The 22,457-nt window shown below is 46.4% G+C and overlaps 1 protein-coding gene across 8 annotated transcripts in view; it reads right to left on the bottom strand.

Annotated features, from left to right (window-relative positions):
- Positions 1-836: 836 nt before the first annotated feature.
- The window catches only part of CRACDL (CRACD like), a 141,473-nt gene continuing 119,852 nt past the window's right edge, over positions 837-22,457 (bottom strand). For 4 of the 8 annotated variants that reach the window (XM_034953686.3, XM_034953689.3, XM_034953691.3 and 1 more), the window contains 3 exons: positions 4,337-4,524; positions 3,111-3,255; positions 837-1,664 (listed from right to left, as the gene is read on the bottom strand). In XM_034953686.3, coding sequence (XP_034809577.2) covers positions 1,522-1,664; positions 3,111-3,255; positions 4,337-4,524 — 476 coding nt within the window. In that variant the 3' untranslated portion in view covers positions 837-1,521. The remainder of the gene's footprint in view (positions 1,665-3,110; positions 3,256-4,336; positions 4,525-22,457) is intronic. The other 4 variants (XM_057301266.1, XM_034953687.3, XM_034953688.3 and 1 more) reach the window with 3 other exon arrangements.

The following is a 22,457-nucleotide window of genomic DNA, read 5'->3' as shown; positions in this document are numbered from 1 at the left end:
GTAGTAATAGCCAACACAATTTTTGCCAGTTAAAACAATTCACAGACGCCTCGGCTTTGGAAGCAAGGCTAGATGGACGGAGCTCTTGTGTTACAGCATATTCACCATGGAATTCGGTATTGACGTTCTCTAAGAGAATGCAATTAGTAAATCAACTCGGTTGGGAAAAAAACTGACCCAGGACTTTCTCAATAAAGGTAGGCTCAATCAATCTGTGTAGTACTAACAGCTAGAAAAACAATATTCATGAAGATGGAAAATACAATAAAAGTAGCAAGGCCCTAGGGTATATAAAATCAAATTACAGTATATCATGAAGTTGTAGTGATTCTGATGGCTAAATGCCCCCAGCTACACGTACTCCCATGGAGATTACCTTGCTCAAAGGAACAAATTGGAACTATTTTAAACAGTAAAGAGGCATTATGTAACCAAGACAATTCCGAGATTTCAAATATGTTTTCCTTCTGCCTGGTTTTTCCACATTCCACATTCATGGGTCATACTGGCTGATGCACTGGTAACCCAGCTTTCAACAGAAATATGCAGGTTCGATTGATTAGATGCTAAAGAATGATAACTTCTAAGGAAATTGTATATATTTAGTATGTCGTACTAAATAGATGAAAAGAGTTAAAACCCTACATTACCGTCTGTCTTCCAAAATTCTCACTGGGGAAAAAAAAAACCCTCAAAAACTCAAACTCCACAATTAACCCAATTCAGAATTTTAAATGAGGCATGTATGAAGCAAAATCCTATTCATTGCATTAACTCAGTGCTGGAGGATGTTCTCTAAATCTGAGTAGAAATAACATTTACACTTAGAACAGAGGCATGTTTGAAACCTTTTATTAAACAGGCAATGCATTGTGCAGTGGTTAAAGACACAGATGCCTAGTGGAAAAGTTTAAAAATTATTTTTGGAAACAGTCTATGAATTGATGAACCCTGCCATGTTCCTTCATCTCCTTCTCAGAGTGGCTGTCTTTAGGAAAACAGATTGTTTTATAGCTGCTCTTGGAAATGGCATCCCTGTTTTGCCATGAATGTCATGCCTCGTAGTAAACATGAAAGAAGACAGGATCCACAGGCAAGAGAGCGACCAGAGACATGGGCTGATCTCAGCTGGAAGCACAGATGTCCCTTCTCCTAGAAGGGCTTCTCTTCTGGCCTTTGCTGGGTGTCCTATTTATGTGTCCAATTTCATTTCTATTTTCTTCCTTGTCTGAGGCTTCTTTATCAAGGGAATTCGAAAAGACACATTTGTACCTTTGGGCACAGGAACTGGTTCCTGGACTTTTTCATGTTGTTCTTGTTTCTGGGCCCTCTGGCCCAGGAGTATGGCTGTGTGTTTATCCTCTTTGTTTTGCCTGGTTCCTTCCTCTTCCCCAAGTTCGTCATAACTTGATGATAAAATCAATCTTTAAGTTTCACAGTTTGTTTGCCACAATATACTGGCAGTTTTTAACTAAGTGGCTTGTCAGGGTAGTGGACATGCTTTATTAGCACACTGCCCACCTATTTTATAATCTGGGGCATGTCACTCCAAGCTTGAGATTTCTTTCTGGCAAGTTCCATCCAGGATGGCTGATCTGTACTGGCATAACTGGCTCTCTTCAGCTGATGCAGTTCCTTCTCCATCATCACTGCAGACTGAGCTGCTTGGAAGGGAGACAAAACCAACAGAAACATGAGCAGTGACTTTGAATTTTCCCTTAAGCCTCTTGTGTTTCTCGAACTAGACATCGAGGTCTTAACTGTGTTCTCGAACATAAAATTCAATAATATGTCAACATGTAAGGAAGATTTTGGCCTAGAATATGTCATTTATGTGATAAAAAGACTTATGAGCAAGCTCAAACAATTCTGGCAATGCAATGAGGTGAGAGAGACTTTGGAAATAAAATGGCAGGAGCTCTACAGATGGGCTGCAGCAATGTCCCTCTACTTAAAACTACTGAACTGAACTGTGCACTTAAAAATGGCTAAGATGGTAAATTCTGTTATGTGCCCTTACCATAATTAAAAATATATTAAAAAAAATATATATATATATACATATATATATATATATTTTTTTGAGACAGAAGTCTCACTGTGGTGCCCAGGCTGGAGTGCAGTGGTACAATCTCAGCTCCCTGCAATCTCTGCCTCCCGGGTTCAAGCGATTCTCCTGCCTCAGCCTCCCGAATAGCTGGGATTACAGACATGCGCCACCATGCCTGTCTAATTTTTGTATTTTTAGTAGAGACGGGGTTTTGCCATGTTGGCCAGGCTGGTCTCGAACTCCTGACCTCAGGTGATCTGCCCGACTCGGCCTCCCAAAGTGCTGGGATTACACGTGTAAGCCATGGCGTCCGGCCTAAAAATTTTTAAATACTGATACATGCAACAACAAAGGCATATCTTGAAGATGCTATGCTCAGTGAAAGACGCCAGATATAAAAGGGTACATACGTTAGGATTCTATTCATTAGAAATGTCCCAAAAAGGCAAATCTATAGAGACAGAGTAGATTAGTGGTTGCCTAGAGCTAGGAGTGGGAGTGGGAAGTGACTGTAAATGGGCATGAGGTTTCTCTTTAGTGTGAAGGAAATATTGTAAAATTAGATTTTCATCACAGTTGTGCAACTCTGTAAATACATACATGCTCACTGTCAATATACGGTTGTCCCCTGGTGTATGCAGGGGGCTGGTTCTAGGACCTCTCCCACCTGCATATACCAAAATCTATGAATACTCAAGTACTGCAGTCAGCCTGTGGAACCCGCACATAAAAAAAGACGGCCCTCTGTTTTCTCAGATTTCACATCCTGAGGATAGGATACAGGTAATTTTCCATCTGGGTTTGGTTGGAAAAAAGTCAGCATTTAAGTAGACCTGTGCAGTTCAAACCCGTGTTGTTCAAGGGTCAATCTTATACTTAATGAACTGTACACTAAAATGGATGAGTTTCATGACATGTAAATTGTATCTCCGTAAGAGCTGTGTAGAAAACTCAATGTTGCAAGTAATTTGCAAAAACCAAACCAAACCAAAACTCAAACTGCAGGAACGACCCAGGAAAATGATTTCAAAGTATGTGGTAATGTTTGCAGATTTCATACCCAAGTTCTGATGGGACAATGAGATTCCTCTTTGCAGCCCCTCCTTGAAGTTGAGCTTTGCCCCCTGCTTCCGGTCCACAGCGGGCTTCACAGGGGTTATCAGGAAAGACTTGCTGCGAACAAAGTCAGCTTGCTTCACAGGTTCCTGTTGGGACATAAGACACATGCTGCCAAGTTAACAATGATTCAGACAGGGGCAAACACATCCAAAGTGAAGGACCTGCAAAGGTGCTCGTCCAAGATGCCTGCGCTGCTGGCACTTTCTCGGGAGGGCGCCCTGGTGTCAGCTCACTGAGTGGTCAGATGCTGGCGCTCGGACCAGTATGCGGCTTTATCCTGGCACACACGTGCATCATGGCTTCCTTCCTGTCCCCACACCTGGCCTCAGTGCCAGATGGCAGGGATTCCATTTGAAAGTCAAGATTTGTTTAGAAAATCATTTTGTGATTTTTATGACAGTTGGTATAGTTATAGATGTCCCAAACTGGTTACTATTTGTTTTCTAAATTCCCCATGCCTACATGAGGGTCTTCAAGTCTGGTATAGTTGAGGTTCTGGTTAAAATGAGGGGAAGCAGGTCCTAATGCAGGCTCAGGCTCTCTTCCCCACATGGCTGAAACACACAGATTCATCACAGTGCTATTGGGGGATACAAAAATTGCGAGTCTCGGCCTGATTCCAGGCATAGTTGTTTGGGTTGGTGAAAGCTGCCTTCAGTTCAGAGTACAAAATGGAACCACAGGTTCCAGCCCCGCAGCCCCAGGTGAGGAATGAGGAGCTCCAGCATGTGGCCAGTGGAGCAGCAAAGAGCAGGGCTCGCTCCTCACAGCATGATAAGCTGGGATGGAGCTGTTGACATCATTGCTGTGTGTCTAACTCGAAGTTATTTTAACCTCCTTCCATTTTTCTAGATGCTGAGCTGCTGCGTTGCCAAGGAGGCAGGGAGTAGACAGCTGTCTGCACTGCCCTAAGTGATTCACGTGCTTCTCTGCATCCCCAACAGCTCAGCATATGCAAAGGCAGGCAGAATGCTCCACCATGGAGGTTATGATTTGGCAAGTCATTTATTTTGCTTCATTGGCTCTCGACCACACATCCACAACCATCACAGGTGACGGTCCCTGTGACGCCCATGCAGGACACGTGGTCCTTACAGGGTCCTCCCCCAAGTCCCAGCTGGCTGCTCCCTCCTGCACCCACAGAACGGAAGTATTTGCTCTAAGCACCTGGCCTCTCTCAGGCACCTTGGCTTGCTTTCCTGGTTCAGACTTCAGGGTCCGTGCCCCAGGCTTGTCTTCCTGGTTGGGTGGCTGGTCCAAGGTCCCCCTCCGCTTCTGCCGAGTGACGGTGATCCAGGGTGGCGCAGGCTGCCCATCAGCTCCAGGCCCTGTTGCTGCAGGCGGCAGACTCTTTTCTGTTGGGTAAAGGCACAAGATTATAGAAACAGTACTATTCCCCTTCGGTTTCACCTTTGTGTCTCCCGCACAGAGAACACTACTGCTTTGGTTCAGGGTTGCAGGGTGTCTGGGAGAGGATTACTTTCTTTAGGGGCTTTGTTTTCTTATTAAAGATGCATCAGAGAGATTATGCTCCTCTAGTCTGAGCCCCCCAAAATTAAATGCAACTTCTTCTATAGGGTCGGGGTGTACTTTAAAGCCAACTTCCTCCTAGGAATCCTTTCTGGAAGGAGATAAAAATAAGTACACAAATAGATAAAATTTCTTTAATATAATCCTGTCATTTTGGACCAGTATGTACTGGTCCAAATGCTGATTCCTGCTGAAATGCTGTAGACACACTATTAATCTCTTGTCTTCTAAAAACTGTGAGCATAACCTTCCCTTTCTGGAGACAGTGACACCAAAAACTGGTCACAGTTGCTTTCCTTAATGTTCTAGACAGAAAAGAAATAGTGCCTTTGAAACCATATAGAGTTGGCCGGGTGCGGTGGCGCATGCCTGTAATCCCAACACTCTGGAAGGCCAAGAGGGGGTGGATCACCTGAGGTCAGGAGTTCGAGACCAACTTGGTCAACATGGCAAAACCCCGTCTCTACTAAAAATACAAAAATTAGCCAGGCATGGTGGCACATGCCTGTAGTCCCAGCTACTTGGGAGACTGTGGCAGGACAATCGCTTGAACTTGGGAGGTGGAGGTTGCAGTGAGCTGAGATCACGCCATTGCACTCCAGCCTGGACAAGAGTGACACTCTGTCTCAAAAAAAAAAAAAAAAAAAAAAAAAGACACCATATGTTTTGTGGAATCTCCTTCCATATTTACTGTGCTTGCCTTTGGGTGGTGAAATTGTGGGTCATTCCCCTCCTCTTACATTTCAACTCTTCTGTATTTTCATATTTTCTATGATAAGAATTTATTACCTTCATCAATAGAAAAAAGAAATCTGTGGATTAAATAAGTGGCTTTTCTTTTTTTTTTTTTTTTTGAGACAGGGTCTCACTCTGACACCCAGGCTGAAGTACAGTGGTGCGATCAAGGCTCACTGCAACCTCCGCCTACCAGGCTCAAGTGATCCTCCCACCTTGGCCTCCTGAGCAGCTGGGATTACAGTCATGCACCATCACGCCCAGTGAATTTTTTGTAGAGATGGGGTCTTGCCATGTTGCCCAGGCTGGTCTCGAACTCCTGAGCTCAAACAATCTGCCTGCCTCAGCTTCCCAAAGTGCTGGAATTACAGGCGTGAGCCACCTCCCCGGCCAATAAGTGGCTTCTTACAGGTACATCAAAAGCATAGAACCCAAGGTTCCCCATGAGCCTGCTTCTGGATGTTTGCCTGCCACGGGATAAAACAAAGGCTGAAACTGATCTCCAACCACCTGGCACCTCTCCTCAGTTCCCTTCTACACAGTGTGCTTGAGTCAGCCGGGTGACAACAGCACTGTTTCACAGCAACACATGCAGATGTCCAGGAGGAGTGAATGTCATTGTTCTCTGTGGCCTGATGTCTTCCACCCCTTGCTCTGGTGTGCAGAGGATATTACTCACTTTCCCTTGTTTCTGCTTCCAGTTCAGGCTGGAATTCTTTTCCCTTAGTGCCCTGGTCAACAAGGAGGTGCAAGCGGGGTGGCCACTGCTTTGCAAGCTACAGTCTCTTGCTGGGGGTGAGAAGAGCCTTCAGCCTCACACAACCAGGACCTCCCCTGGCCCTGGCAGCCAGGGACGGCTCTCACTCCTTTTTCTGGCTGCTCCCTGGGGCCTCCACCTGACTGGCCCCCTGGGAATCCTGCTGCACCTCTTGGACTCATCCTACCCCTTTCCTGACTCTTCAGTCTCTCCCACTGATGTCTTCCCTGCAGCTTAGCAGAATGCTTGGGTCTTCCATAGCTTGAAAGAAGTCTCCACGGAGCCTCACTGTCCCTTGAAGGTCCAGTTCTCCCTCCTCCTCTACCCTTAGCTCAAATGGCCTCTGCCTATGTCTCATCAGCCACTTGCTGAACCAGCCACGAGCTGACACCACTCCTTCCATCCTCCCAACGACCCAACCCCAAATCCCAAGGTCAAGCCTGGTCCTCAACCTGCTTCACCCCTGCAGCTCTGACGTGGCTGCACATCCTCTCTGGGGGAGCCTGTCCTCCTGGGGCATCCCTCCAGCCTCTGAGGCCCTTCTCCAGGTCCTTGTCTGACTTTTGTTCCTAACCTGGAACTCCTGCTTGCTCCTGACCCTCAGCCGTCATCGCTTCCTCCCAGCATTCTCTCTTCTACTCCTGATCCAACAGGCAGAATTGCTGAAATTACTAATACTTCCTAGCGTACAATCCAGCCCTACTTTCTATTGCTAGCCAGAGCCCAGCATTTCTATTCTCCTGTTTCACCTTTCTTTCTTCTTCCCATTCATTCAGTGTTTGCTATTAGCAAGGACGACCTTATATTTGAGGTGGGAAAATAAACAACAAATTGTTCCTTCAAAAAGCTCAAAATCTAGTTGGAGAGACGAGACACAAACAAATAACTGTGGTAGAAACTGGAAAATGCTAAAATTTACAAAGGGCTATGCGGACACAGGGGCTAACACTGGTGAGTGGGAGTAGGGGTGCCTTCTGGGTTGGGATCTGGAGAACAATCTTCCAGGCTGGGGTTGGGGACAGGTGGAGGAGTTGTGTAAACCAGCCCCAAGGAAGGGTCTTTTCTGTCTTTTTTCTTTTTCGTCCATAATGGGGACACTGTGGGGGTTTTAAACCATGGGCTCACTCTGAAGGTTGTGTGGAGAATCAGTCTGGCTGTAGAGGGACGAGAAGCTGGGAAGCTAGGAGGGAGGCTGTGGCCACAGCTCAAGAGAGGTGACAAGGGCTTGGATATCTTGTTCTAGAATCCTCCCCGCTGGTTCACCAGGGTCCCTAGACACTACCTCCTCCATGAAGTCTGTTCTGGTCAGTCTCTCTCCTAAGTCCTCTGTAACCTCTCGAGACACTTGCCTCACTATGTTTGGTACTAGACATGTTTGCTAGCTGACCATCTACCCAACTGAAGTATGCCTTTGGTCATAAGCATTTCTTATCTACCGAACAAACACACGCCACAGACTACGTACCAGATACACTTCTAAATGCTGAGCTTGGCAAGAGGTAAATTTTCCTTTCCTTACATCAAGAGCATGCTGGCAGAATTCCATCCCAAACACAGAAGGGTCACCTGCTGCTGCCTGTCTGTGGGGTAGGAATGTTTCCAGCTGTACTGTGTGTGTGTTTTAAGCGTGTGTCTGTGTTCACATGCAGACCCACAGGAGTGGGTGGGTGCCCTGGCTGGGCCAGGCCATGCTGCTGTGGGATAAGGTAACCTGCAATAGCAGCATCGCCAATCACTGGGCCAGCTTATGACCACACCACCATTTCTCTCCTTTTTGGTTCCTGCCTCTTTCCCTGCAACTGCTGGTCTTTCCTTTTATTCTGTATTCTCTTCTTTCTCACCTCTTTCCTTGTCAGGAATGCAAGAGGGCCCTTGTAATCTCTAGGCCCTGTTACAGGGACTGTCCAGGGCCACCCTCATTGGCAGAGGAGTGCAGGAATGGCAAATGGGGGTCTAGACACCAGGAAAAAGGGAGAGAACCCATTCCAGCTCCCTAATGTAGTTCACAGATGCCTGAGATTCCACCTGGAGCCTCTCAGCAGATAAGCTGAGAAAGGTGTGATGGGCTGAGCATCACCTTCCACAGTGCTGAGCCTCAGAGAAGCTGTGCCTTTGTCCCCAGTGAGCACAGGCAGAGCAGCTGTGTGATGAGCCACTCTGCTCTGTGGCAGGGGCCTAGGAGGCCTCTCTGAACTGTATGCTTACCTCCTGTGCTTGGCACCCACACTGGCAGTGTAGGAGCTCTGTGATCTGTGCCATACTCCACCTGGGGAGGGCAGGAGAAGGGGCTAAAGCCCCTGGCAATGTGCAGGGTAAGGCAGGCTACAGAGGCCAAAGACCTTACAATGTGATCACTCAAGCATGAACATTCAGGGTCAAGGCTGCACCATAAAATAGCTTGAGATTAAACATGTTCAAAATGCCATTAATCCCGGGATAATGTAGATGTGGCCTCAGTTCAGATAAATCAGTTGAAAACACTCCTTTGTTTACCTCTTCCTGCCTCCATACACAGACAACCTTAATCTCCCGGGGATTTGGCTAAAGACTCTGACATCTCAATTTCTCCTCTCCAACTGGCAGAGTTTAAGCTGTCAAGTGTGCCTGGGTTTGCAACAAACAGCCCAGGAGCATTTCTCACAGACCAGGGACCAGCAATTCCAGGTCTGTAGCTGTGTGACCACCTTTGCGGATTGTGGAAGAGCCTGATTCCCTGTGCAGCTGCCCTGGGAGGAAGGGTAGCAAGTTTGGTTTGCTGCAAAGCAGATGCAGCATGACACCTCTGAAGGCACAGTGCAGAGGGTGCAGGAAGCCGGGATAGCCACAAAGCTAAGAAAACAACTTTTGATCAGAGAAAATATTATGTTGTCATTTAAGGATAGGATTCCTTCAAAGGAGCAGGTGGTAAGCTTGCTCTTCTCCAGATTCCTCCTTCTCCTTAACATGGCCCTGTAGTCCAGGATTGATTCTGAAAAGGACGTTGCTCCAGCACTAACTTCTGAGGGCTCCCGTTCTTGGGGTTGGGCTCAATGGGCTGTGCTAATGAAGAATGCTTCCTCCCTGGGGCCAGGGCAATGGAGCTGCTAATGATGTGGCCCTGGGGCCTGCAGAGCTAGTTTAGGGCCTCAGGCTAGTGCTCTTGGGCAACTTCCAGGACCTCCCTGAGACTCGATTTCAGTGTAAAATGAAGAAACAGAAGTCTCTACACCTTCCAGTATGACTGTAACGATTCCATGAGATAACCCACTGTCTACACCTCCTGCTGTGGTTATGAAGATTTCTTGACATAACCCACTATCTATACTTGCTAGTGTGGTGTGAAGATTCCATGACATAATCCACGACCTATGCCTCCCAGTGTGATTGTGAAGTGAAATATCCACTGTCTATATCTCTCAGTGTGGTTTTGAAGATAAGTGAAATATCCACTGTCCCTCTTGGTGTGATTGTGAAGATTGGGTGAAATATCCACTGTCTATACCTCTCAGTGTGGTTGGTGAAGGTCAGGTGAAATATCCACTGTCTACACTTCCCAGCGTGGTTGTGAAGATTCTGTGAGAGAATCCAGGGAAAGCCCTTAGTGGTGTTAGTTGCTGCCACAATTGCTGCTGTTGTTATGTGCTTGTTGCTAGTGTTGTTATTGTTCCTGCTGGAGGAGGGGTGGAAAATTTTGGTCAAACCTTACCCTGGAGCTTGATGGAGACCAGAGAGCCATTCTGCTATGACAACGAGCCCTTGTGGCTGTTGTGATAAGAAAACCACAGCAAGCACTGGGTTGCACCCCAGCCTCTTGCAGGGTCAGGCAGCCAGGCTGACTCTCGGCTCCCTGAGAATATCGTTCACGGGTTCCAGCAGACCATCTCAATGCTGTGTGTGCCAGTCTGCCTGCAAGCCCTGTAAGGGCAGGCGCCTCATCCTGGTCACGTCTGCCACAGTGTGTGAGAGCCAGCGGGTCTGATCGGGGCTGCCCTGCTGGTGCTGCATCATGGAGGAGCCTGGCCCAAGCCACACCAGTGTGCACCGCAGTCCCGCTATCCACAGCAGCGCTCTCTCCTCCATGCACACGCTGTGTGTTACGGCGAGCCTGGCCATCCCGGATGCAGGACACACTGCCCGAGATGAGAGCCGTTTTCATCTGCATTCCCAGGAATCACTCTTAAAATACCCCCTCACACAGAAATCTCCTGTAGGAGAGGATGACAAAGTTTTCAGACCCACATTTGGCATTATTACTGAGCTATTTGTATTCGGGAAGATCTAAAATGAACCCTTTCAAAAATCCTCAATGTTAAACCATTTCTAGAGGTGTTCAACTACGCCTACGTGGGACAGATTCGTCTCATCACTTCATTTTGACTTTCTGATAGGTGATGGTTAGTTCTTTTAGTGCCTATTAAAATTCAGCCTTAAGGTACTGTTTTTTTCTTTCAGAAGGACTTCTGCTATGACGAGTTGAGGGGGCCAGGGTGGGACCCCAATGGTGGGCCACACCCCGTATGACACTAGGGATGCAGCTATTAAGTCTGGAAGCTGAGGGCTGTCAAGCACAGTCTCCTGAGAGGCAACGAGTTGTCGTACAATGTAAATTCCCAGGTTGCTTGCCTTTTGGCTGAGGATATAAAGCACAGGCTCTGCCTTAAGGTAAGGCAACAAGATTTCCAGGCCTCTGAAAAATTTGGTACATGGTGTCCTTTCTGAAGCAGCAACTTTTTCAGCCTCCTGAGTAGCTGGAACTACCGGTGTGAGCCACATGCCTGGCTTTTTTTTTTTTTTTGAGATGGAGTCTCGCTCTGTTGCCCAGGCTGGAGTGCAGTGGCGCAATCTAGGCTCACTGCAAGCTCTGCCTCCTGGGTTCAAGGGATTCCCTTGCCTCAGCCTCCCGAGTAGCTGGGACCACAGGCATGCACCACCACGCTCGGCTAATTTTTTGTATTTTTTAGTAGAGACGGGGTTTCACCATGTTAGCCAGGATGGTCTCGATCTCCTGACCTCGTGATCCACCCGCCTCAGCCTCCCAAAGTGCTGGGATTACAGGCATGAGCCACTGCGCCCGGCCATGACTGGCTAATTTTTTTTAAAATTAATTTTTGTAGAGATGGGGTCTCGCTATGTCACCCAGGCTGGTCTCAAATGATCTTCTCACCTCTGCCTCCCAAAGTGCTGGGATTATGGGTGTGAGCCACTGCACCCGGCCTGATGCAGCAATTTTTAAGAAACTTTTTCTTTTCATAACATTTCTTTCTTGTTCATAGAAGTACACAAGCATATTGTACAGATTTAGAAAGTAGATAAAAGTATAAAGGAGAAAAAAGCTTCCCATAAATCAACAACCCAAGGGAGCTGTGTGAACACTTCATACTTTGGCATATGCTACTTCCAATTTTCTCCATTATGCTGTCATCCTAAAAATGCACATCAACAGCTCATTCCCAGGTCTTCACAACATTCTCTGTGGAAAAGAGGCCTGAGTTTGCTAAGACTTCGGTTCTAAAGTGGATGCATCATCGCCATTTCTCACAGCCAGCTGTGCTAGAACAGTCACTGTGCCTCGTTGCTTCAACAAATAGAACAGCGGTCCTCTGCTCTGCCTGCCATCCAGGTCCACTGCCACAGCCCTGGTTGACCTGGTGGAAATGGGACCTGTCTACAGACACTAAGAGGACTTCTGGGGCAGAGGTGGGCCCCAGGCCCTGGGGACACATGGGGCCACACCACTGCTGCAGGGTTTGTCAGGCTTCCTAGATAAACAACTTGAGGGGTTTTGCTTTTTAAAAGCCATTTACTGATCTGTTGTCAGTCTTGACTCACAGGCTGCTCCTGATCAATACATGCTGGTAAAGTCTACAGTCGCTTGTCATCAGATCTGTCCCAGAGCCAGGCTGTGTGATCTCACTGTGGAACTCAGGGTGGTAATGCTCAACCAAGTCTTCTTCTCAAAACCGTGCTGAGCATTTTGAGACTGAGCAAGAGCTTTTCAGGGCAGGCCCCCACTGCTAATGACAGGAGACAGTGCTGTGTCCCAGTTCCACCTCAAATTAAGCTTACCGCCATTCCTTCCTCTCCTCATTCAACAAATAGAGTCAATCATCGCTGTGAGCTGACTCCATATTTGAGAATTCGCCTACTCGCTAAAATACATTTGTAATCCCAAAATCAATATGCATGGTGTTGGCATGGTCATTTGCAAACATGTGCAGGGCAGCAAAACATTTGAGTTTCCCAATGTGCAAGTTCCCAGCTGAGGTCAAGCAGTGATGCGCCGCCTTATTGTTTTAGCTCTTACACTGTATACAGTATCTTTTTTGTAGTCTACTCAGTGCCACATTTTGGGGCACTAGGTTTTCTTGGTGATTCTGCTGGTTAGGCTGCCAAGTGGAGTGCTGATGTGCTGTCTAATGTTCCTAAGCCCAAGGAGGCTGTGATGTGCCCGATGGAGATAATGTGTGTTTCAGATAAGCTTCATTCAGTCCTGAGTTACAGTGCCATTGGCTGTGTGTTCGGTGTCAATGCATCAACAATATATACTAAATAAAGCATCTTTAAACAGAATTACACCTAAAACAAGGCTATGTGTTGATCTATTGATGCTGTGGTAGGAGACACACAGGAAGCTAACCCTGCATTTCCTCCAGGAGTGGTGGCTCAGTACTTGCTAAGTTAGCTTGCAGTGACTTCTCAGAGCATAACTTCCTTAGACAATGAGAACAGATTGGACCTGGTGAGTGCCCACCAGGTGCCAGGCCCTGGGGAAGGTGCTGAGTCTAGACAGGAAGGATTTTTTGAATCTTTCTCTCCAGTGCATGGAGACAGGCTCTCCTGCAAAAGCCATCAGGACCAGAGGATCTTCTGACAGCCACCATGGTCCACAATCAGGAATGAGTTCCGGAGCCTGCTGAAAGGGGACACGGCAGGGCCTCTGGGGTGCTGGTCTCATTCTGTTTCTTGGTCTGGTGTATTCAGTCTGGAAATGCACTGAGCTACACACATAGGATCTGTACACTTCTCTGTATGCATATTATTCTTCAATTAGAAGTAAAAGCACACAAATAACAAAAACCCCCCTAAGACAGGAGTCACGAGGTGCTTGAGAGTGACCAGGAAGAACAGCCTAGCTCCCTGTGCACATAGAGAAATGAGGCAAGTTTGCACCCAGAGCTGTTTCCACACTGCGATTAAGCAAGGTGCCCCGGATGCCCTCACCAGCAGACCCTTTCCACCGCTTCACTACCCCACAGCTTCAAGTGCACCCTCCGTAGGGTCTCATCCCCTTTGCCTTTTCTAACCACTGCCTCCCCTCATCCACACAATCTCCCTCCTCCTCCACCCTCCAGAGCCTCCCCTCCTCTTGCTCCACTTCCTCTCCTAAGTGGAATTGCACAACTCAGCGAGTGCAGAGGATCTGACTCCACACAGACTCACTTTGCAGCCTAGGGGCAAACAGAAGGACACTGTTTCTGGAAGCTTCTTTCCCAGCCACCAGCATGGGGCTGCCAGGGCCAAACTGCCCTCATCCCTTACCTGACTCCCAGGTCAGGAGGCACTGCCAAGGGCTCCTCAGCCGGCTCTCCTGCTTTCCCAGGCCAGGCTTTCTGTGGTTTGAATTTCCCAACTGATGCTCAGAAACCCGCCTCCCGCTGGGCCACATATCTCTTTTCACACAAGCTTCAACTCCACATGGCAGAAAGACAAAAGCCACTGCTGCTTTAACAGCCCTGGTAGCACGCTTCTATCATAAAAGGCAAGGGAGTGAGGGCCCAGAGGGGCCGTCTTCCCCGGTGAAAAGGCTGAGGGAGACAGTCTCCCAGTGGCAGCATTTATTTACGAGGGCCTCATATGGTAGTATATTCATCATGGGGTGGGGTGAGTGTCGGTCCTTGTCCCAGGGCAGGAGTTTGCTCAGGTCCTCATAGTAGAAACTGATGTGAGTTTTTCCCAAACGGGGCCCTGGGGTCTGCTTTGGTTGTTGTCAGAGCCCCAACTATACCTGCTTTGGGGATCTATTGCTCACAGGTAACATCTGTGAGAAGGCATTCATAAAGAAAAAACAATCGTTGAGTCACATCTGTGTTTGGGTGTGTGGAGTGAGGCCAGGAATCTGGCCAGCCATGTGTATTGGGGGTACCCCAAGGGGCAGATGCCTTACCAGGCTCTTTTCCTGACTTCTGGGACAGCTGCCCAGCACTTGGCATGTCAAGGTTGGCAGACATCCCAGGGTGGCCTGGTCCAACCTCCACATCTCATAGTGGAGATCCCAGGGAGCCAGGGCTGGGCTCAACGGCACAGAGTTGTCAGTGGAGGAGCTGGACTGAAAGCACACTTGCTAAACTGCCGCTGCCTGTGCAATTAAAGCTAGCCTCTCGGCAGGAGGCAATGACCAGTCTACCTCCACAGAGATAGCTGGTCTACGCTCCCAACCAGCTAACTGGGACCTCACAAGGATATGGGGAGGGAAAGGCACTGTTATTTAAAAATAACTTTGAGCTAGAGCACATGATTGAGAAAAAGGTGAAAAATTATTCTACTTACACTTTGAAATGTACACAAACACCTCACCTTAGATTCCTTGTCTCCCCACCTCAGATCTCCAGGAACTGCTGGAATTCTACAAGAACCGTCTAGGGTGGCCAACAGAAGAGTAAGTAATCCATTCCAGGGGCGGCCATTGTCCTTGGAGCTCAGATTTCCCTTTCTCTATTACATCTGGGCCCTCCTTCACTCACCACTAGCAGGTAGGGAAGTTTCTCCCGACCAAAGAAATGTTCACAGCTAAGGTTTATTCCATCTTTGTCTTCAGAGCAGTATCATATTCATAATGACCCTCACAGCCCTCCTTGCAACGTAAGGATATTTTCAATCCCCATTTTGGATATGGGACCACAGAGTCTTATGGAACAAAGTGACTTGTCCAGGGTCCTTGGCCAATATGTAACAAAGCTGGGATTTGAACACAGACCTCTTGATCTCTAATCTTCATTCACTACATCACATACCATCTCTTACTAAGAGGTATGACCTCATGACTGTCCTATAAAACCACTTCCTCCCCATTTTAACTTATTCATTGAGTGGCAAACAACAGTTACTCAGCCTTGGCACTGCTGACATTTTGGGCTGGATAGGTCTTTGTTGTGGGGAGCTGTCCTGTGCACTGTAGGATGCTCAGCGTCTCTACCTGCTAGATGCTGGTATACCTCCCTTCCCCACCCTACCACAGCGGTGTCAATCAAATATGTCTCCAGGCACTGCCAATGTCTGCTGGGGCCCACACCTGCCCCAGCTGAGAACTGCAGTGCAGCATGACACTGCGGATCGTGGGCTGCAGTGAGTCTATGCGGCCTCCACCTCTCCTCCACAGTTTACTAGCTACATGCCTTTGTGCAAGTTCTTTAACCTAAGTTTCTTTTCTTATTTACTAAATAGAATTGTTGTTGAAATTAACGCGTAAAGCATTTAACGTTAATACTTGGCACTTAGTAAGTGCTCACTATATGTTAGCTATTGTTGTTATTATTTACCCATTTACTGAGAGGGTAAATCTGCTGCAGACTCTGACTTCAAGAAGCTGATAGAGGGAGGCAGGCATACAGGCAGAAAGGTGAAGTATTATGGTGCCTTGACACCCAAGCCATTTTTGGGAAGAGCACAACCCTTACAGGGTCTCAGCAAGATGCTATTTGCTAGTGACAGCCCTGAAACAGTGCTGCCCAGTAAAACTTTGTATAATGATGGAAATGCCCTCTGTGCTGTCAACCAGTCATACGTGGCTCCTGAGCTCTTGAAATGTGGCTGCTGTGACTGAGGAACGGCATTTTAATTTCGCTTACATTTACATTTAAACAGCCACGTGCAGCTACTGGCTCTGTGTTAGAGAGCGCAGACCTGGAGCCTCACCACTCCAAGTGTCGTCCATGCACCAGCACTGCTGCCATCATTCCAGACGTACTGGGTGGGAAGCATCACCTTAAGCAGATTCATAAGCACTCCTAAGTTTGAGAAGCGCCGCTGTCCTAGAGCCCAGTATCTCAACATTGGCCACACATTAGAACCACCTGGGCAGCCTTTAACACTCTCATTGTCTGGGATTCATCCTGGGCAGGTCCACCAAATCTGTGGGGGTGGACTCCCAGGTGACCGCAAATTGCAGCCAGCAGTGCCAACCACTGATCTTGATGCTGCTCTGAACTTCTGCCCAAAGAAACCCTGAAGAGAGAGCTCACAGTATGTTGTCCCCTTTCTGGGGACAACAGTGCCCAGCTGACCAGATGACCCAGTTCTTGAGAACTGGGCTGACATCTGCCCCCTGCCCCCAGGCTCTGGTAGATGCTTCTTTTAACCAGCCAGTGCCCCTGGTCCCCAGGACATCTACGCCCAGGGCTGCCCATGCTATGGGTCCACACTGTTGCCACCTCAGACCTCACCTCCTGCCATACCCTTGGCCCTGCTCAGAGGGGCCTGGGACACTTCCTACTTGTCATAAAGATACTGTCTTCTCTTCTTCAAACCTATTTCTCTCCTGAGCCCTGGGGTGAGTGCACAGAGGGTCTCAGCGCCCCCCACATAAGGTTAATGGCTGCCGTGGAGAAAGTACTGAAGCCAGCCCTCTGAAATGGCACCAGTGCAGCTGCAGGGGATGGGCGGCGCTGCTCATCTGCTCCTGGGAGGTGGGCTGCACCTGTGCAGGAACGAGAGCACTGCACCTGCAGGTTCTAGAGAGAGAAAAGCACTGCCCAATCCTGGTCTCCCATGGTCCCCCATCCCAGGTAGAGACTGTAAGACTTCCAGCACCTTCTCAGTCCTTCTCAGGTCCCAGCAGTCACCATGGTCACTTTTGTTATAATCAGTTTTAATTCAGTAATTAAAATGTGTAGCCTCTGGGCGAAGTGAGGCTATGACTCCTGAATGCAAGGTGTCTGAGTTGGGGCGGGGACTCCTTTCCCGAGGGCTGAGAGCGGGGGAAGAAGGAGAGTAGGGAGATCAGCAGGACTCTTTGGAGCCTTACAAGGTTTTGTCCTGCCTGGGCCTGGCAGACACTTGAAACTGACACTGGGGGATTCCCAGCCACCACTGGGACTCTGGTTGTGACCACTTCTCATTGTCCCCTTGTCCTCTTGGCTGGTTCCTCATGTGGGGCTCTGGGAGCACAGGTGGGTCATGTGGTGGTCCTGTCTGCCCCACGCCCACAGGTGGTCTGAGTCCAGCAGCAGTCCTTCATGTCTCCCAACTGCAGGGCACACCTGTCCAGCTTCTAAGAAGTCCCATGGAAGCCACCCTTGCAGACTCTGCATGAGGAAGTTTCCTCTGCACTGGTGGCTCACAGGACTGCAGTGTGCTCTCCACAGAAAGTGTTTTGCAAATCAGCTTTATTCCTCCCCACCGTCCATATATTCTGAGGGTGGGGGTGGTGAGTGGTTGTTGACTCCACAGATCCTGCACACATGCTCTCTGGTATCTTACATCTCTGCATTGGTGCCTTAACCAAAACTGGGACAAGGAGAATCCCATTCTCACACAGCATTCTGTGCAGCTGAGATGAGAATATTTTAGTACATGTTTAGGAAAGTATGACTGTACTCTATGAAACTGTATCACATTTTGCAGTTAAAATGCCTTTGCTGCCCTATTTGCTGTTATTACAAATAACCTCATTATATACAGGAGGAAATTAAGACTCAGAGTTTACAAGACTCAACTTGCTCAGAATCCCACAGCCCCTAAGAGGTGCTCCTCAGAGTAAACCCCACAGATCCACACTCTTCAATCTTACCACCCAGCCCCTGCCTTGCTCCCTCCCTCATCCCAGCACCTGGTCACGCAGACACAGCCTGGTCCAAGGATCACCCACTGCAGGCTAGGAACCTCAGGGCATGGGTATGGGTGCTCAACAGAGGAAGAAAAACCCTGGAAGTTCTCAAGGGTTCAGGATCTAGTTCAGGGGTCGAGTGAAGTACGCTCAATATGGGTAGGGGTGTGTACAGAGTGCCAGGGAGCTGGTATCAGGGGCGGGGCTGCAGGAGATGTTGGAGGGAGTGAAATGGCAGACAAACTTAGAGAGGCAGAAATGTTTGTTTTGGCCAGAATCTAAAAAGCCTTAAATGCCTTCTCTAGGAGTTTGAATTTTATTCTAAATATAATGGGAAGGCAATGCGAATTTTTAAAGAGGAAACCTCCATGGTTCCACCCACGACCTGGGAAGAAAGGGTAAGAAGAGAGTTGGAGGGAGGAGGGACTGTAGGTGTCAGGTTAAAGATGAGGCTGGCATGGGGACGTAGGAGGATAAAGACGCTGCACATTAGGATGACCAGAACTTGCTGACCAAGGTGAACATCACGACTGGCATTTTTCACCCATCAGACTGGAGGAAAAAAAACACTGACGACACTTAGTGTTGATGAGGGGGTGGAGAAATAGTCTCTATTCTGCTGGAAGAAGTGTAAACCAGCACAACCTTTATGGAGGGTAAATTAAAGTTGTCTATTAAAAGTGCACATGATCTGAGAACCTGAAAATCCACTTTTAGGAATCTATCATAGAGAAACAACCGTGTAAATACATAGGGATTAAAATGGACAAGAGTGATTACTGCAGCACTGTCAACAAGAGGGAGAAAAGCTCAAACAAGCGGAATGCCCCTCAGGAGGGGAACAGTTAAATAAAACACAGAACACATACAGTGTAACCCTTAAAAAGAAAGACGCGAGGCAGTTCACTCTGATTTAAAAAAAAAAAAAAAGATGCCCATGCTTTACTGTGGAGTGAAAGTGCAAGCCAAGATGTACAGCATTTTTGTGATTAAAATAAAAGGATCCACGTGCCTAGATATGCATGCCCATCTTGCTGTGGTTATGACTGCAGTGTTCAAGGGAAACACGATGAATCTGGTGGTGCGGTTCCCCCTGGGGAGTGGGATTAAAGAGGTTCAGAAAGGGGTGGGCAGGAGGCCACTATCCCTTTTTTTTTGTATTTGAAAATTATTCTGGCCGGGCATGGTGGCTCATGCCTGCAATCCCAGCACTTTGGGAGGCTGAGGTGGGCGGATCACGAGGTCAGGAGATAGAGACCATCCTGGCCAACATGGTGAAACCCTGTCTCTCCTAAAAATACAAAAAAATTAGCTAGGCATGGTGGTGTGCCTGTAGTCCCAGCTACTCGGGAGGCTGAGGCAGGAGAATTGCTTGAATCTGGGAGGCGGAGGCTGCAGTGAGCCAAGATCATGCCACTGCACTCCAGCCTGGTGACAGAGCGAGACTCCGTCTCAAAAAAAAAAAAAGAAAATTATTCTTACATTTATATATAGTAAAATTCACCCTTTGGTTGTACAGTTCTGAATTTTAACACGTTTAGCTTCTTATAACAACCGTCACAAACAGGATGCAGAATATCAACACCCTGAAGAATTCCTTCTTCCTTCCCCTATGTAACCAGACTCTCCTCCTACTCCCAACCCCTGGCAACTACTGATCTATTTGTTCTCTGTCCATATAATTTTTGCCTCTTCCAAATGTCATAGAAATGGAATAATTCAGTTTGCAATTTTGAAAGACTGGCTTTATTCACTGAGCATGCACAATTAAGGTTACTGTGTATATTGAGGGTCCATTCCTTTTGATGGCTAAGTAGTTTTTAATCATATGGATGTACCACAGTTTGTTTACCCATTCACCAGCTGAGTTACATGTGGGTTGTTTCCAGTTTTGGGTGATTATGTCATTTATATTTTTACTTTTGAGACAGTGTTGCTCTGTCACCCAGGCTGGAGTGCAGTGGCACAATCTCTGCTCACTGCAACCTCCACCTCCTGGGTTCAAGCGATTCTCCTGCCTCAGCCTCCCAAGTTGCTGGGACTACAGGTGTGCACCACCGCACTCAGTTAATTTTTTATTTTTAGTATACATGGGGTTTCACCATGTTGGCCATGCTGGTCTCGAACTCCTGGACTCAAGTGATCCACCCACCTTGGCCTCCCAAAGTGCTGGGATTACAGGCGTGAGCCACCGCACCTGGCTGGTTTTTGGTGATTTTGAATAATGCTGTTGTAGACATGAACGTATGACTTTTGTGGGAATGTACATTTCCATTTATCTAGGATAAATACCTAAAGTGGAATTGCTGGGTCATAAGCATATTTTTAATTTTATAAGAAATTGCCAAACTGTTTTCCAAAGTGACTGTGCCATTTGCATTCCCATTGGCCATAGAGATAATACTCCAATGAGAATTGCATTTTCTCCACATCCTCACAAGCACAATGGTATTATTAATATTTTTTGTTTTGGTGATTTTAATAGTTACATAATGGTATCTCATTATGGTTTTGTGTTTCCCTAATGGCTAATGATGGTAAGCATATTTTCAGGTGCTTATTTGCCATCTGTACACTTTCTCTGGTGAAATGTCTGTTCATGTCTTTTGCCCGTTTTCTAATTGGTTTGCTGTTTTTTTTTTTTTTTTTTTTTTACTATTGACTTTAAAGAATACTTTATATATTCTAAATACTGGTCCTTTATAGGATATGTAGTTTGCCTATCTTTTCTTGCAGTTTGTAGTTTGTCTTTCCAGGCTCTTAAATAGGTCTTTTGCAAAGCAAAAGGTATTAATTTTAATAATGTCCAATTCATCAAATTTTCCACTTTGGATGCTTTGATGACAAGTCTAAGATGTCTTTGCCTAGCCCTATATCCCAAATATTTTCTCATATTTTTTTCTAAAAGTTTTATAGTTTTCATTTTACATTTAAGTCCATGACCCCTTTTGAGTTAATTTTGTATATGATGTAAGACTTAGGTCAAGGTTCATACTTTTGCCTATGAATATTCCTATGCTTCAGGACCATTTGGTTGTGATGTACAATTTGATAATATTTTGTTAAGAATTTTGCATCTAGGGCAGGCACAGTGGCTCATGCCTGTAATCCCAGCACTTTGGGAGGCTGAGGCGGGTGGATCACCTGAGGTCAGGAGTTTGAGACCAGCTTGACCAACATGGTGAAACCCTGTCTTCACTAAAAATACAAAAAATTGGCCAGGTGTGGTGGTGGGTGCCTGTAATCCTAGCTACTTGGGAGGCTGAGGCAGGAGAATTGCTTGAACCTGGCAGATGGAGGTTGCAGTGAGCCAAGATTGAGCCATTGCACTCCAGTTTGGGCAACAAGAGCAAGACTCTATCTTAAAAAAAATTTTTTTGCATCTAAATTCAGAGATACTATAGTATACTAAATTGTACATCACAACCAAATGGTCCTGAAGCATAGGAACATTCATAGGCAAAAGTATGAACCTTGACCTAAGTCTCACATCATATACAAAATGAACTCAAAAGGTGTCATGGACTTAAATGTAAAATGAAAACTATAAAAATTTTAGAAAAAAATATGAGAAAATATAGTATCTCTGAATTTAGTATAGTATACAGAGAGTCTATAGTTTTCTGTATTGTCTTTAATTCCAGTATTACAATCATGCTGGCCTCATAAAATGGGTTGGGAAGTGTTTCCCCTTAGTTTTGCTGAGATTTTGTATAATTGGTGTTATTTCTTCTTTAAATGCTTGGTAGAAATCACCAGTCAAACCACGTGAAAATGGAGTTTTCTGGAAGGTTTTTACCTACAGATTTGATCACTTTAACAGATACAGGACTATTCATGCTATTTTTTAAGTTTGATAGTTTGTGTCTTTCAAGGAATTGGCCCTTTTCTTCTCATTTGTCAAATTTATGTGCATAGAATTGTTCATAGTATTCCCTTATTATCATTTTAATGCCTATGGAGTCAGTAGTGGCACTCCATAATGTTTGTAATTTGTGTCTTTTTTCCCCTCAGTTTTTAAATCAACTTTATTGGCTATTTTGAAGAACCATCTTTTGGTTTCATCAATTTTTTTCTATTATTTTTATATTTTCATTTACGTTTGCTCTTATGTTTATTATTTCTTTCCTTCTTGCTTTGAGTTTAGTTTGCTTTTCTTTTTCTAGTTCCTTAAAGTGGAAGCTTAAATTACTGCTTTGAAACATTTTTTCTTTCTAATATAATTTAATGTTGAGTTTCCCTAAGTACCAGTTTATCTGCATTCCACAAATTTTGATATGTTGTATTTTCATTTTAATCCAGTGTTCTAATTTCCCTTGAGACATCCTCTTTGATCCATGGATTATATAGTGGTGTAGTGTTTAATTTCAAATATTTGATGATCTTTTTCATATTTCTTTCCAGATATTTTTCAGATGTTATCAAACTCTTATTTAATTCATTAAGGGCAGAGAACAAGCTTTGAA

The sequence above is a fragment of the Pan paniscus genome, chromosome 12, assembly GCF_029289425.2.
Source record: "Pan paniscus chromosome 12, NHGRI_mPanPan1-v2.0_pri, whole genome shotgun sequence".
NCBI classification, from domain to species: domain Eukaryota; kingdom Metazoa; phylum Chordata; class Mammalia; order Primates; family Hominidae; genus Pan; species Pan paniscus.
This window is presented reverse-complemented; position numbering and strand designations above follow the sequence as displayed.